Consider the following 16,397-nt stretch of genomic DNA (forward strand, 5'->3'; position numbering starts at 1 on the left):
TTTTAGCCTCAGTGATGTCTCTACTGCAAGACTTCTCATCACCTCTGCTCCAGTCCTCCCCCGACAGCTCTGAGGTGTGGAGGTCTCGTACCACCTGGCCCTACCAAGTCCCTCATGCCAGAGCCTGTGAAGCTGTGACCTTGGTAATGCACTGCCTTGGGTTGTCTTTCTGTCCTTCTCTGTCTCACTGCCCTTACTTCTGATGCTCTGGAGTTTTCCTCCTAGAAGAAACTTCTTCAGCTAAGCTGTGCCGGAGCTGCTTTCCCAGGGACTCTGGACGAATGATTATCATGACGGCCTTTTGACCAGTTGCTTGCTTCTGCTCCACCCCCTCAAGTCTGTTTTCCATAGATGGCCAGAGCTATCTTTTAAAAATATGTCAGAGAAGTCATTCTTCTGATTAAAATTCCTGAGGCATTTTTCATCTTACTTCATGAAAGCCAGAGTCCTGACAAGTCTCCCAGGCCTACTTAGGCTGTTGTCGCTTTCCCTTTCCGGCCACATCTCCTGTGGTTGTCCCCGGTACTCCAGGCTTTCTGGCCTTTGGCTGTTCCCAGTACAAAACAAACATGCATCCATCTCTGGGCCTTTGCAGTTTCTCTTCCTCTGTCCTAGAAAGTTCGCCAGGTATTTGCCAGGCTGGCTTCCTCCTTCCCTAGATATTGCTGCCAAAGAAGTGTTCTCTGATCAACCTTTGTTAGGAGTAGAGCCACTCCCGTCTCTCTCCTACTGTGGACTTACTCTGCATTTCCCGCTCTAGAGTACTTTAATTGTCAGGCGTGCAATATACTTATTTAGTACCTGTCTTTCTCCTCTAGAATGTTGGCTCCTTCTTAGAATTCCTGTGGCCTTTTGCTTTCCTCATGGAAAGTTATCAGAAAAGTGCTGTTCAGGAGTGGTACCAACTAACTCTCATCTTGTTTAAAAGCAAAAAAATTACATCTCAATATTTAGGAAATAGGTAGAGTGTATATTGGGATTAAAAAATACCATTACTTAGAACAATAGCTGCTTTTACTTTTATCTGAAAATTCTTTTCATTCTGGGATTTTAAATCACCATACCACAAATCTAGCAAAACTCTTTGGGCTTCATTAAAGAGCTGAGCATTAATTATTCTTGGGCATTCATTAGTGATTTTTGTTCAAACCCAATAGTGAAGTTGACAGTCCTCTAGTACTGAATGAGTGAGACAATTTGAGAAACAAATGCTAGAGCCTTTTGGGGCATAGACCACCCTCGTAGGCTTTGGTGTGTTTAGGCCTTTAATTATTGGGGAATTTTGGTCCAAAAAGAACCCATACTTTAAGGGATTTGTAGTTAATTTTAGTTAGAAGTACTTTGAACTTTAATAGATAAAGTAATACTATATTACTTTATAAATATTAATATTTATAATACTAAATATATATTTTTTTACCGTGTTTAAATTTTATCCTAAATCCTCTAAGTTTTGATCATAATAAAGTAGCAGAACAATTTCCTTGCATCTTTAGAATGCATGTTATTTTTGTGTCCCCTGTTTATTTTCGTAGATATTGCTACCTTAGTCAGTTATTAAAACTATATCGTTTGAATATTCAAGCTTCAGATGCTCTTTCTTGATTTTGGCTTAATAGTTCTTTATCTCTAGCTTGTTCTCCATGCAGGGTAATTTCTTTTAGCTAACTTTGAACTGTCAAAATGTTGACCATTGTTTGAGGGAAAAACTGTGAACCTGCCATTTTTCTGGATTGTTATGTGGCTTGGTATATATGGCAAGGGCAATACACTTAAAATTCAGAGGTCTGTTTCTATATAAAGACCAACTTTTGCATTTCTCCCATAATTGCAAAATCAGAAGGCCTACAATCCCATTATTTTAAATAAAAACAAAAATATCCAAACACTTATGTGCATACCCTTGTAGACACATTTGTCATAAATTCTTTGCCCCCAAAATTATACTTCCAAAAGAGTATGGCTTTATATTTTAGAATTCAGGCAGGATCTTCATAATCCTCAATTTGAACTTTAAATAGCAAATCAATAAAGCACTGTTTGGGTTAGTTTTATTGGTCTGAAGAAATACCAGTTCTGAGTGTTTATTGACATCACTTAATGGCCAAAAATCATACAGAGGGATTTCTTCATGTTCACCAACGTATTATCATTAAGTATTTAGGTATTTTATAGAAGAGAGATATAGAAGAAGATATAGAAATAATTTTCACAGGGATGATCTCACAATTTTAAGTGTCAGATGGCACTGCAAATAGGTCTCTTGAAAATAACAAAGTAATACAGTAGGTGGTTACTTTATGGAAATCAAAATAGCTAATGGGTTTTTGTGGTTGGCATAAAATTTTGGACTTGAAAAGGGCTGTATCTCAAGTAACTTTGATGAAAGAGAAGTTGGTGTCCCCTTGAACACTGTTAGATGACTTTAAAAGTGGCTCTTTTGGTGATAAAGACCCTGATTTCAAAGGTGCCTTTGAGAAAGTAGAATTAAATTGTTTCATGAACTTTGGGTAGAAAAACGACAATGTTTCTACATGAATATACAAAAATAGTGTTATTTAAAATGTCTGGAGCCCTCTTGTCTGAAGCTCTGTGGGAGCAGGGATTCGTTGTTTTATCATGTATTGCTGGAGCAAGAGGCAGGGTTTGTCATTCTCAATAAATATGTCTTTAATTCACAAATGAGCTAGGTTATAAACTCACCTAAATACTTAATGAAAATATTTTGGTGAACATGAAGAAACACTTGACAAGGTTGATAAAAGGTTTTTGTAAGCATTGTCCAGTTCAGTAGTTGGGGGATATGAAATCCTTTTTCTAGTCATTTTTGGATATTGTCTTGGATTATAGCTTCATAAACTCATAGCAGATCCTGAGGATTATTTCAGATGGCTTCTTGAAGGAAATATTTATTGAATAAAAACCAAACCTGTCAAATGGGACAGTTAATACCTTTTACCATCCCCATGTTGACATATGAGAGCTGCAGTTCTTCATGCTGGTTAAAAAATGTTCAATAAACAGAACTTGTTTTACTAATGTATAATTTAATCTTGATTTAAAAAAATCATCATTAAATATCAAAAAGTTTGTGTAATTATACAATAAATATACAATATGAAGCCATTTGACTATTTCAGTTGTGTGCTCAAAATTTTATATAATAAAAATGACCTTGGCTCTAATTTTGGGTACTCTTGTGGGGAAAATGCAAGATTGACTTCTGTTGTCTTTTATTTGGTCACATATGATCTCTGTGTGTAAAGTGTATGTGTTTAGGCATTAAAGTCAGGAAAGATGCACATTGTCCTGTTCTCAGTACTAAGGAATTGCACCCTCTCCCCTATTCCTCTTCCTGTTTTATTTTTCTTTTTAGCACTTGTTACTGCCTCACACACTCTGTATTCTACTTGTTTATCTTTTTAATTGACTGCCTCCTCTAGTAAAATGTAAGCTCCACGAGGGTGGGATTGTTTTGTTTTGTTCTGCTTTGTTCACTCTTGCATCCTTGATACCTAACATAGGATGCTCAATAAATATTCGCTGAATGAGTGAATAAGTTATAGTGTATGAACATTTTAAAGATTATTGATGGCCTTGTCCATTTTCTTTTTAAAAAGACATACTAGTTTATATTCAGTAATGTCTGTGTAGTGACTATATATATGCCAATATAATATCTTAAACTATATAATTGGTGAAAATGTTACCTTAATTTTTAAAAAATTATTTTCATTTCAGGATACTAGGGGGTACATTTTTGTTTACATATTTTGTTTTTATATAGATTGAGTCAAAATTGTACACGTGAGCGTGCCCTTCACAGATAGTGTGCCCTGTACCCGTAGGTGTGAATTTACGCAGCCCTGGCTCCCCTCTGCCTCCAGCTTGACCGCCATTGAGATTTGCTTCCACGTGTGCACTAAGTGTTGATCTGTTAGATTCAGTTTGGCAGTTAGTACTTGGGTTTGTTTCTCCATTCTTGTGATTTTTCAGTTAGAAGATTGGTTTCCAGTTCCCTGCAGATTGTCCAAAAAGATAACTAGATCACCATTTTTTGTGACTGAGTATACATATACCACATTTCATTAACCCATTCATGTATTGGTGGGTACTTGGGCTGAGGCAAGACAATTGCTTAAGCCCAAGAGTTTGAGGTTGCTGAGAGCTGTGATGCCACAGCTCTCTACCGAGGGTGACATAATGAGGCTGTCTCAAAAAAAAAAAAGTGAGTGGTGAGAGGTCTGTATCTTAATTTTTTGATTACCAGAGAAGTGGAATATTTAAAAATTATTTACATTCATTTTTATTTTAACTACATCAGTAATATACTTGTGGAAAAATTGGGACATTTTGAAAACATTCACGTATTCTTTCAGCACAGAATTTATGGGGTTCTTGCGTGCCGGTTACTGTGCTGTGTGGTGGGGATGCACAGCATGAATGAGACGGGGGCGTGTTCTTTTCCTCCAGAGATTATGCTCTACTGGGGAATACTGATGCTACAAAACAGAGGAGAAAATTTAAAAAAACAAAAAGACACCCGTGATGCTAGTGCAGAGATAAACACTGGTGAGGACTTAGATTAGATCTTTTTAATCTTTATTCTTTTTTGTTGATCTTCACCTAATGTGTTCAGGAAAATTAAAATAAATTACAGCCTTTTTTATATAGAATATTTTGAATATTTTTCTTTCTTTGCCATTAAATACAGTATTTATAAACCAAAAAATATAGTATTTATAGTATTCATACCATACTTGATCAAAGTAATCATCTATTTCTGGATGTTTAGGTTGTTTATAATTTTGCACTATCATACGTATGTAAAATAGCATCATTCATCCTAGACGTAAATCACATCTCTCTTCTCCTATATATTGTTAATTTCCTATTGCTTGTGTAACAAAAAACCATAAATTTAGGGGCTTAAAGAAATGTTTTATCTCAGTCCTGGAGGTCAGAAGTGTTAAAATCTAGGTGTTGGCAGTGCTGCATTCCTCCGAAGCCTCAGCCAGGAGGAGAGTCTGTTTTTCTTGGCCTTCCCGGCTTCGACAGGCTGTCTGCATTGCTTGGCTCAGGATCCCTTTTGCTGTCTTCAAAGCTGGACGTGTAGCATCTTTAAATCTTTCTCTCTGCCCTCTGCTTCCCTCCTCGCATTCCCTTCTCCTAGTCTAACTTCCTCTGTCCATCTTGTACTCAGACTGGGCCCACCTGCATAATCTGGGATAATCTTCTCATCTCAAAAAATCGTATCTGCATCCATCTGCACAGTCCTCACTCCCATGTAAAATAACATTTCGAGGGTTTCAGGGGTTAGGATGCAGGTATTTTGGGGGACCATTATTTTGTCTACTATACAACTTAAGGTTTGTGCCCAAATGTAAAACCAGTAAATCCAAACTAATTGTTTAGGCTTTTGATGCATATTGGCAAATACTCACTGAAAAGTATTGATCCTTAGTTGATGCTCACATTTGCAGAAGGGTTGTCATTTATTTATTTACTTATTTAGTTTTTAATTTTTTGTCATACTTGGTCCTTTCTAGCATTTGCCATTCTCATTTTTAAAAAGTTTTTGTACTTTTGATAATAATAGTAACCATTTATGGAGTAACTATTATATAGCAGACACTAATTTAAGAGTTTTGTAGGTATTAACTCATTTAGTCCTCAGAAACCCTATGACATAGGAAATTTATTATCCCACTTTTACAGGGAAAGGCACTGAGACAAAGAAACTTGCTTAAATCACACAGCTAAAAAAATAGTAGAGCTAGAATTCAAACTCAAGCAGAAAAAGAGACTTTGGCAAATAGATAAGTACCCATACGCTGAATCTTTTTCCTTGGGATATATTAATATACCCAGACACACAAAATAAATAAATCGATTAATTTGAAAGTTCCACAAGGGTGCACCTAAGACAGCCTTGGCAAAAATAAATAAATAAATAAATAAAATAAAATGAGTTGAATGGTTTAGTCAGCAAAAAGATTTGTGGAGAGGGCGGCACCTGTGGCTCAGTGGGTAGGGCGCTGGTCCCATATGCCGGAGGTGGCGGGTTCAAACCCAGCCCCGGCCAAAAAAAAGATTTGTGGAGAATTACTCAGTTCCGAGTAGACTTGGAAAGGGTACAGGGGGAATGAAGCAATTGCGCACAGGTCTGACGAACAACCAGTGCTTCTGGCCTGGTGCAGAGCTGTAAAACTTACTCCTTTATTAGAGGTGTGTGAAGCAGAAATAGTACTCACAGCATTTTTCAGGATAGGGTTTGAACTTTTATTAAGTTAATAATGATGAAAAGTATAAGCCTTTAAAGGAGAGTTAATTATAAAGCAAAGAGGGCTCAGAATGACAGGACAAATTTAGAAAGGATTTTCATAGGTTAATTTTGGGAATAATTATGACTTAATTATTACATATGTTATATATAAAAATGTTAAATAATTGTATTTCTACATATCTTTTTAAAATTTCAGTTAACTAGATACAAAATACTAGTAATTATATCACTTCTCAATTTTTCATTGAATTTTCATGAATATGTCAGCAGTTGTCACCTTGTAAAATTATGAGAAACCATCAGCAAAGAACACCGTAAACATTTTGTAGCAATGAACCATTCATGAGTGATCATTCACTTAAACCACATTTTTTTTTTTTTTTTTTTTTTGTAGAGACTGAGTCTCACTGTACCGCCCTCGGGTAGAGTGCCGTGGTGTCACACGGCTCACAGCAACCTCTAACTCTTGGGCTTACGCGATTCTCTTGCCTCAGCCTCCCGAGCAGCTGGGACTACAGGCGCCCGCCACAACGCCCGGCTATTTTTTGTTGTTGTTGCAGTTTGGCCGGGGCTGGGTTTGAACCCGCCACCCTTGGCATATGGGGCCGGCGCCCTACTCACTGAGCCACAGGCGCCGCCCTAAACCACATTTTTTTTGAAATTATTATTATTAAATCATAACTTTGTACATTGATGCATTTATGGGGTTCAGGGTATTGCTTCAGTATACAATGTGAAATGCTTACATTGAACTGAGTAACACAACCTTCACAATTATTTAAACCACATTTTTGTAAAACAGATTAAAAGTTTTTGTTGCTCAAACCTATAATTGATTGGATCACGTATGTTGGTGTTCTCTCTTAACTCTTTAAATAGTTTATATCCTTTGACTTCTATAATTATGTAAATAGGTTGCTTTCAGCATTATATTTTTGGTTATATACTACTTAATTGCTGATCTTTAAAAAACTTCTACAGAGTAGCTTAATTCTTCGTGCTTTTTTCCTTTTGATTGCTATTGATTTTGGTGGGATAAAATAATGCAGTCAATGATAATTACTGGTGTGTGTGTGTCGTGAAGTGGCCCCAGCTTCATGGTTTTGAGCATTTATCTAAACCTTTCTTGTCTGTCCTTGTTACTTACTTTCCTTTTGTTATTTCTCAGGGTCATAACCAAGAGAAGTATTGGATTCTTTTGTTCCAAGATAAAAAATAGTTTTTATTGTTTGTTTACTTTTAGCCAGTTATAAAAGTAGTACATTCTCATGGTCAAAAAAAAAAAAAAATTCAAAATGTTGAAAGGAAGAAGGAAAAATTACTTCCAAATTTAATCACCAAGAGATAGCCTCTGTTGATATTTACTGTCTTAAATGTGTGCACACATACACATAAACTTCACAAATTTGGGTTGCTACTGAACAGGATATTCTGTAACTTGCTTAGTGTGGTGAAAAATATAGAAATCTCTTCATGTCAGTAAATATGGATTATCTTTTTTAACATGTATATTCTTATAGACTCATCCAGACTTTTCCTTCACACAGATTTTCAGATGTGGAGTAGCTGGCTCTAATACTGGAAGGATTTTAGCAATTTATGCTGCAGGCAACATGAAGGAAGGTCATTTTCTCAAACCCTTGCTGGCCCTAGATATTCATTTTATTAAATATTTGCCAATCTAATATGTAAAACAGATTAGTATGGATTCCTGTTATTATTGATGAACTTCAGCATCTATTGTATGATCATATAAAATTCTTTATCTTTGAATTGCTTGTAATAAAATTTCTATTTCAATCATTTTACTTTTAGGACTTGAATTTTGTACAGTCTAAAGAATTGAAAAGATGATACATCTGAAAATATTATGTGCTTTTTATAAGACCTTGGAGATAAATCAGTAGCTTTCTCTATATTTGTCATATTTATTATCCATATGTAGAAATAGGTAATTGGGTAGCTCTATGAGGAAGTCCATGCTTCTAAATTTGGAGAATTCTGGCTTTCTTACATCAATTAGGTCACTTGGAGAGTGTTTGATCAAGAGGAGTGCATCTATTTTGCAAATGATAGTTTATTAATTACCCGTAAGTCTAGGGCTTTTGCATTCGTACTGCTCCGTTTGCCAAGTTGGAATTTGAAATGCATTACATCATGGGAACAAATGATATTAGTGTGTGTTTACTTGAATGCTACTACACCCATTATATACATAAAAGTTGATAAATATGGAGCCTTCTACTGACCAAGTCCAAATAGAGGCCTAGTTTAGGGTAGAGCTTAAAGCAGGAGTTCGAATCATGCCACCAAGAACTAGGTCTTTCTCCACGTATCTCAGCTTTGTTCCTTCTGGTTTGGGGATATATACACACACACACACACACACACACACATTCTTCCTTTATTGCATCATGGTGGCTGAAGTAGCCTCTGACCTTGTATCTGTCCAAAGTTAAACTCAATAAGAAAGATCAAGCAACTCTTGATGGTTGCATGCAAAAAACTAGGACTTTCCTAACTAGGGGTTGCCTAAGTGCCTATTGTGAGTGGTGTGCCCCTCCTGAAACCACTCTGGCTACTCTTAATGGCTCAGGCAGTTGACCCTTCCCCTCCTAGAAGCTAGGGATGGGGGCTTGGAGGCCATTTGAATCATTTGACAGAACATGAGGTAAGATCCTGAAAGAAAATCCGAACTGTTGCCAGAAAAGAAGGGATAAATGCAGGCAAAGTAAAAACCTAATATCTACACATCTGTCTTCTCAGTAGAGTGCCTAGTACGTGACAGATCCTCAGGTATTGACTTCTTACTGGTGGTCTTAGTGCAGGCCCCCTGGAGGAGTCGCACCTGAACTGAGTAAGGCCTGAGTGGCCTGTCAAAGTGATCTGGAACAAGAGAGAGAGACTATGTCGGGGATAGGCAGGCTAGGATAGGCCTTTAAACCACTGGCAGTGTGACAAGGATGGAGAAATTACGTCCTGAATGGGGGCACCGTAGGTAGTTCGGTGTTAAAACTGTGGGGAAATTCTAAGTGTGTGAGTGTGGTGGCTGTGAATTAGAAGAGAGTGGGATTGGGTTGGCTGTGTCAAGGGAGGAGGCTGAACAGGTACATAGGAGCCAGATCCTGCTAAGAAGTTTGGAGAACAGTAGTGAACTACAAAAGACTTTTAAAACACTGTTAACTGATACAGAATAAATGTATATATTTGTGGTATACATGTGATATTTCCAGACATGTATACAATGTGTAATGATCAAAGCAGAATAGTCCAATTTGAACATTATACGTTGTATACATGTCTTCCATCTAGGATTTTTGTTGATGGCCACCACAGTGATTATAGAGCTGTGCTACCCAGTATCGTGGCCACTGTCTGTATTTATACATTTAAATTTAAATTATTCAAAATGAAATTAGATTAAAAGTTCAGTTCCTCAGTTGCATAAGCCATGTGTTAAGTGCTTAATAAGTACATATTAGTAGCGACTACAATATTGGGCAGTACAGATAAGGAACATGTCCATCATCACAGAAAGTTCTGTTGAATGGTGCTGTTCGAGAATTTCGAGTTAACTGTAATTTCAGCTACCTATATTTAGAAATAAAACTTTTTGGGGACAAAGTGTGCTCATGGAAAAGGAGTTCTGCATCCTCAGAAGTAAACACAATAGGGCGGCACCTGTGGCTGAAAGGGGTAGGGCGCCGGCCCCATATGCCGGAGGTGGCCGGTTCATACCCAGCCCCGGCCAAAAACTGCAAAAATAAAAGAAGGTATGTTTAAAAAAAAAAAAAAAGAAGTAAACACAATACAATGCTGTGCAGCCTGTGTGTGGCCCTGCACAACGTGGTTAGTGATTGCTTTTTGTCTAAAGTTCTGCCAAGGAAAATGTCAGGTTTTTTTGGGGTGGGGTGGAGTGTGGAAGAAGGTGGGGGGAAGAATCCTCTCTGTCTGTTTGTGCTTAGTACTTTCATTCCTTGTATTCAACTCATCTTCCATTTTACAACTAGATGTCAGTGTTAACATACCTGATTGTCTCAGGTGTGATTTTTGTGAGCAACCATAGAAGGTTCAGATCAAGAAGTAAATGATAAACTAGGAAAAGAAATTAAAAAAAAGCCCGAGTTTCCTTATCTTATTGCAAAGTGAGTTGGTTAATTCTATATATTTAAAAATACTGATTTCTTACTACCTAATACACATGAGCAATTAAAGTTTTTATTTAGCTTTAGGAAAATCAAGCAGAGTGTGAAACTATAAACCTTTCACTATTACCAACCAGAAATTATTTCCTTTTCCAAGAGTGACCCAAAAAAGAAGGGAAATTATTGCTAGTCAAATGTAGGGTGTGTATGTGCGAGTCCTTTCTACTTAAACAAGAGACATAGTTGGGACCCTGTTTATTACCTGTGTCCTCTCGGTGGCGTTTCTAAGTGGTAGAAATCGTTGATATAACTAAAATTCAGTCTTCCTAGAAATGGAAATGTGGTATTCTTATCCTTTCCACATAGAACCAATCTGACAAACCTTTAAAATAATTTATACTATATTTCTTTCTTTTTTTAGTTTTTTTTTTTTTTATTGTTGGGGATTCATTGAGGGTACAAGAAACCAGGTTACACTGATTGCATTTGTTAGACAAAGTCCCTCTTGCAATCTGTCTTGCCCCCAAAAGGTGTGGCACACACCAAGACCCCACCTCCCTCCCTCCTTCCCTCTCTGCTCTTCCTTTCCCCACCCCTCCCTCCTTCTTTCTCTCTCTGCTCTCCACTTCCCCCTTCCTCACTGGGTCCTTAATTGTCATTAATTGTCCTCATATCAAAATTGAGTACACAGGATTCATGCTTCTCCATTCTTGTGATGCTTTACTAAGAATAAAGTGTTCCACTTTATACTGTATTTCTTTAACTATGATGTCTCACTTTTTGTCACCCATGCTTCCTATTGATAAATATGAAATCTTGAAAAGTAACTGAAATATCATGAATAAAATCCAGGCAAAATTATAGATCAGAGTTCTGAAGCACATCCCCTTCCTCTACTTCTGCCAAAAGATCCTGACAGGTCCCTTGTCTTGATTCTCTCTCCCCTTTGAGAATTACTATTATGAGATTGCTTAAGTGGTGGAGCTCACAGAGGTAAAATTCTAGAGAATGTTCACTTTGACATTTTTAGTTAGGCATTTTAAAAATCTGTGTATTCAGTTTGAAAGTAGAGAACTATAGAGACTACAGATTGAAACTGTATTTTAGAAAATATGACGACAACTTGTCTTTGGAGCACAAGTTAAGATTTTGACAGAGCTGACAGGCTTGTTTTTTAAAATTGCTATTTGTAAGTTTAACTTTTTCCTTAGAAACACTTCGGTATCCCCTGAATGATTGTTTTGAAAAGGCATGTTTGAATTAGTGTCAGTCATATTTTAAACTTCCATTTCTCTTTTTGAAAGTAACTTTTTAGGTTACACAATGGGCCCTAATTTTATAGCAATCTTAAAATATGTACACCAACCCATGCAAATAGTGTATTTGCTTATTGGCTTTAAAATCTATTCTTTTCTGAGAAGGAATTTTCAGGTCATCAGTGTTTGGATCATTTTGTGTTTTTTTTTTTTATTACCTCTAGGCACATAATACAAGAACATAAAATTAATTATTGATTATGGTACAGATCTAGCACATCGCTGTGGGTTTTCACTCAGCCTGAAGAAAGATGAAAGTCATGTTCACCAACTCCAGGGCGTTCCCAGTGTGCTGCCTGTGTAGAAGGAAGGCAGAGCAGCCCACATCATGCTGATTACAACATATTTAAAGGAACAGTAAAATAGTACAATGAAGTTTATTTAATTTTGAGCTCTTACAGGAATTGATAGTAGCTTAGTTTTTGATCCAAATTATAACAGTTCTATGATTTTTGCATATATTGATCCTTATTTATTAATACTTCTTTTGTTTGGAAACCTTCTTGATTTATGTTCTAAGATCTCATGCCTTTGACAAAGATACCATTTGTAACTTTAAATTTGTTCCAAGGCAAATAACTCTTGAATTTAAACTCAGCGGAGGCTCCCTATGGTATTACTAAGTAGAGCTCAAAGCTCCCAGTGACCATATACAAAGCCTTGGGGCACCTTACCATTCAGTAAGATCCCTGGGGTAACTGGGGCTGACTGAGTGGTCCTGTGCCTTGCAGGCCCTTAGTAAGCAGCTATGTGGAGATGCTGGTGCCCTTGTTTTCTCTCTTCTAGGTCTCAATGTAAGGTTGTGATGTCTTCTGAGCATGGGAGCCTTTCTCCTGGCCCTCTCTGCTGTGATCTGCATGATCCTTAGATCCTCACATCCAATTTTTTCCCTTTTTGGATTTTGGGCTAAGCTAAGCTAACTATTAATCAGCAAGTGGTTATTAAAGAAGTAACTATTTGGAGCTACTATGTAATTGTAATGTTTTCTTTGATGATTTTCTTAAGAAGTATCAAATCTTTTCTTTTTAAAACTCTTCACTTTTTCTCCTGATTTAGGACAGAGTATATTCATAATTGGCTTTATATATGTTTTGGTGAAGAGGGTGGTAATTACAAAATATAGCAGTAGCTACTAATACGGAGTTAAAATTTTGACAGTCATTTAAAAATATGCTAGAATTCTTTCAATCTGAAAGCATTTGGAAAATTTAGAATTATTTTCCTTATTCTTATTTCTCTCCTGGGCTGTCCAAAGTTTTAAATTTTTTGTTTTTAAACCCTTTACATTTTGACACCAATTCATTTTTGACCTCATTAAAGAACTCATCTAACCTTTATTTGGGTGAATTTTGTGATATGTGAATTATATCTCAGCAAAGCTGTTAGTTTAAAAAAAATAAAACTTCTGAAAGCGTTTTCAGTGGTATTATGAAGTAGCTTTGTATTAATGTGACAAAGTGAAGAACAAATAGTAATTTATTTATGTAAAGTTCTAAATGATATGTCTTTTAAGAGCATACTTTATTTTCCTATTTTTGATTGTTTTAACTCAAGAAAAGTTTCTGTTCAACTCATAAGCAGCTACTGAATTAGGGAGGAAATCAAATTTAAGAGGTCAGGACTAATACATTTAAATCTTATCTTTAGCATTGGAATGCTGTCAGAGAGATGAACCAGACTTGCATCTTCAAATATTCCACTTCTCGCCTCGTTCCTAGCCCTCCATTAACAATCTGAGATTTGGCTAGATAAATGAGGGAGTGAGGAAATGTACTGCTAAATTCTGCTATTTTGACTTCTTTCTGTGATCGACTTTTCTTTCTGAGGACTTTTCTTTTTATGATATTCCATTTATCCTTGCAGAAAGTGGGATACCTGCACAAGTGGTGGCTGCCATTGATGTAAACACTGTTGCTAATGAAGTATACAAGTATAATTTTCCTCAGACGCGTCTACTGGCCAAGACAATTGAGGTAATTATTATTATTTTAACAAGTATGTATATAGGCAAGGAAAATGTGATTGACAAATACTAGTTTTTAGTGACTCAGTAGGAATGTAAGTCATATATAAATTAAGAAAAGTTTAGGAAAAAGAAGTTAGAAGTTAACATTTTATATTTTATTAGAAGGTAGTATGCTCTTTTTGTATTTTAATTCCTAGACAGAGAGATTGATATTTTGGTCTCTGAGAGAAAGGATTAAAATGTAAGAATATATTTGATTTCTAAATGCTTGTTTCTGTTGGTGGCAACATTAAACTTTTAAGTAGACAGTTTGAGTTTTGACCACCACAATCAAGACATAGAACATTTTCATCACTAAATAGTTCTATAATGTCCCATTTTTGTCAGTCTCCAGCCTTAACCCAGGCAACTACTAATCTTCCTTCTTTTATTATAGATTGGACTTTCTCTTTTTTTTTTTTTTTCCTTTTTTTTTTCTTTTTTTTTTTTTGTAGAGACAGAGTCTCACTTTATGGCCCTCGGTAGAGTGCCGTGGCCTCACACAGCTCACAGCAACCTCCAACTCCTGGGCTTAAGCGATTCTCTTGCCTCAGCCTCCCGAGTAGCTGGGACTACAGGCGCCCGCCACAACGCCCGGCTATTTTTTGGCTGCAGTTTGGCCGGGGCTGGGTTTGAACCCGCCACCCTCGGTATATGGGGCCGGCGCCTTACCGACTGAGCCACAGGCGCCGCCCTGGACTTTCTCTTTATAGTACATCATAAACACAGTGATAAGAGTGTAATTCTTTCCAGTGTAATTGGTTTGGTTTATTATTGATGGTTTTTTCATTCATCCATGCTGTTGTGTATATGGGTAGTTTGCTCTTTTTATTGCTGAGTACTATTTCATACAATGGAATATTATACACTGCAATATATATATCTTATTAACATGATTATAAACATTTAAGTGGTTTCTAGTTTTGGGCCGTTACAAATAAAGTTGTTATGAACATTCATGTCTAATTCTTTGTATGGACCTTTGTTTTCATTTCTTGTGGATAAATACATAGGAGAGGAATTTCTGGGTTATGTGGTCAATTTCTTTAACTTTATGAGAAAATAAACCAATAGTTTTCCAAAAGGTTTTTTTTTTTTTTGTAGGGACAGAGTCTCACTGTACCGCCCTCGGGTAGAGTGCCGTGGCGTCACACGGCTCACAGCAACCTCTAACTCTTGGGCTTACATGATTCTCCTGCCTCAGCCTCCTGAGCAGCTGGGACTACAGGCGCCCGCCACAACGCCCGGCTATTTTTTGTTGCAGTTTGGCCGGGGCTAGGTTTGAACCCACCACCCTTGGCATATGGGGCCGGCGCCCTACTCACTGAGCCACAGGCGCCACCCTTTCCAAAAGGTTTTTACCATTTTTCATTCTCTCAGTCAGTATTATAGTGCAAAGTTTCACATTCTTGCTGACACTTGCTATTAGTCTTTTAAATTTTAGCCATTCTAATGAACATGTAGTGGTATTCTGGAATTATTTCAGAAAACTTCCCTTTCTTTCTAGCTTGTAAAGTCTCTGCTGAGAAGTCTGCTATTAACCTGATGGGTTTTCCTTTGTAGTTTAGTTGTTGCTTTCATCCTACAGCTTGTTAAAATTTTCTCCCTCATTTTAAAGTTGGCCAGGTTGATGCCTGTGAACAGAACAGTATCCCACATATCAATACTAACACTGAACATGAATGTCTTAATGTCCCACATAAAAATCTTAGATTGGCTGAATGGATTAAAAATGAAACGCAATCCCAAATATATGCTGTCTCCAAGAAACACGTCTAACTCACAAGGACTCACACAGACTCAAGAGAAAGGGATGGAAAAAATATTTCACGCAAATGCAAACCAAAAGCAAACAGATATAGCCATTCTTATATCAGCTAAAGTAGACTTCAATTAAATTAACAATTGTAAAAAAAAAAAAAAAAGGTAAAGATGGTCATTACACAATGGGGAAGGCAGCAATTCAACGAGAAGGCATAACAGTTCTAAATACATATGCATCTAACACAGGACCTCTGAAATTCATAAAGCAGATGTTACTAGATCTAAGCAAAGAAATGAATAGTAGCATCATACTTGCTAAAGACTTGCTGATAACTTAAGCAATTCCAGCTATACGTGAGATCTAGGAACCATTAGGCTTATAGTTGCCCAATAATTATTCTTTTTCCCAGTAGTTCTTCTTTGCTCTTCCTCATGGCATTCTGACTAGTACATGTACAGATCGATACCCATCAAGAGACTCAAAGGGCCTGCTTTGCAGATTTCCTGTGGAGCATTTGTCTGCTACTTTGCCCTCAACCTGGTTAACTGTACCGCACTGAGCTCTGGTCTCTCTCTTTAATTTGTATAGATTACTAACTTGTGTTTGGGGTTTTTCTCTCTTCATTACTATCTAAAAATTGTTACTATGGCAGAAAGCTATTTTTTCCCATCTCTGATTGATAGTATCTGCATTGCCTGTGGCCTAATATCTGAAAATAAAAACAAGAATCCAATTTTTTAGGTTTTTTTTTTTAATTTTAATAGGAGAGTAAGTTCCTGAGAATTTACTCCTTTATGCACAGAAGCAAAGGTCTCATAAATTTGTTTATTTGAATAATTGAGATATACTTTGCATACCATAAAGTCCACCATTTTAAAGT

The 16,397-nt window shown here is 36.7% G+C and overlaps 1 protein-coding gene across 3 annotated transcripts in view; it reads left to right on the plus strand.

Moving 5' to 3' along the window:
• Window positions 1-16,397, plus strand: part of TRDMT1 (tRNA aspartic acid methyltransferase 1) — a 46,858-nt gene that overhangs the window by 7,115 nt on the left and 23,346 nt on the right. For all 3 annotated transcript variants that reach the window (XM_053573178.1, XM_053573180.1, XM_053573179.1), the window contains exon 2: window positions 13,611-13,720. In XM_053573178.1, the coding sequence (XP_053429153.1) occupies window positions 13,611-13,720 (110 nt within the window). The remainder of the gene's footprint in view (window positions 1-13,610; window positions 13,721-16,397) is intronic.

This window comes from Nycticebus coucang, chromosome 20 (assembly GCF_027406575.1).
Source record: "Nycticebus coucang isolate mNycCou1 chromosome 20, mNycCou1.pri, whole genome shotgun sequence".
NCBI classification, from domain to species: Eukaryota; Metazoa; Chordata; class Mammalia; order Primates; family Lorisidae; genus Nycticebus; species Nycticebus coucang.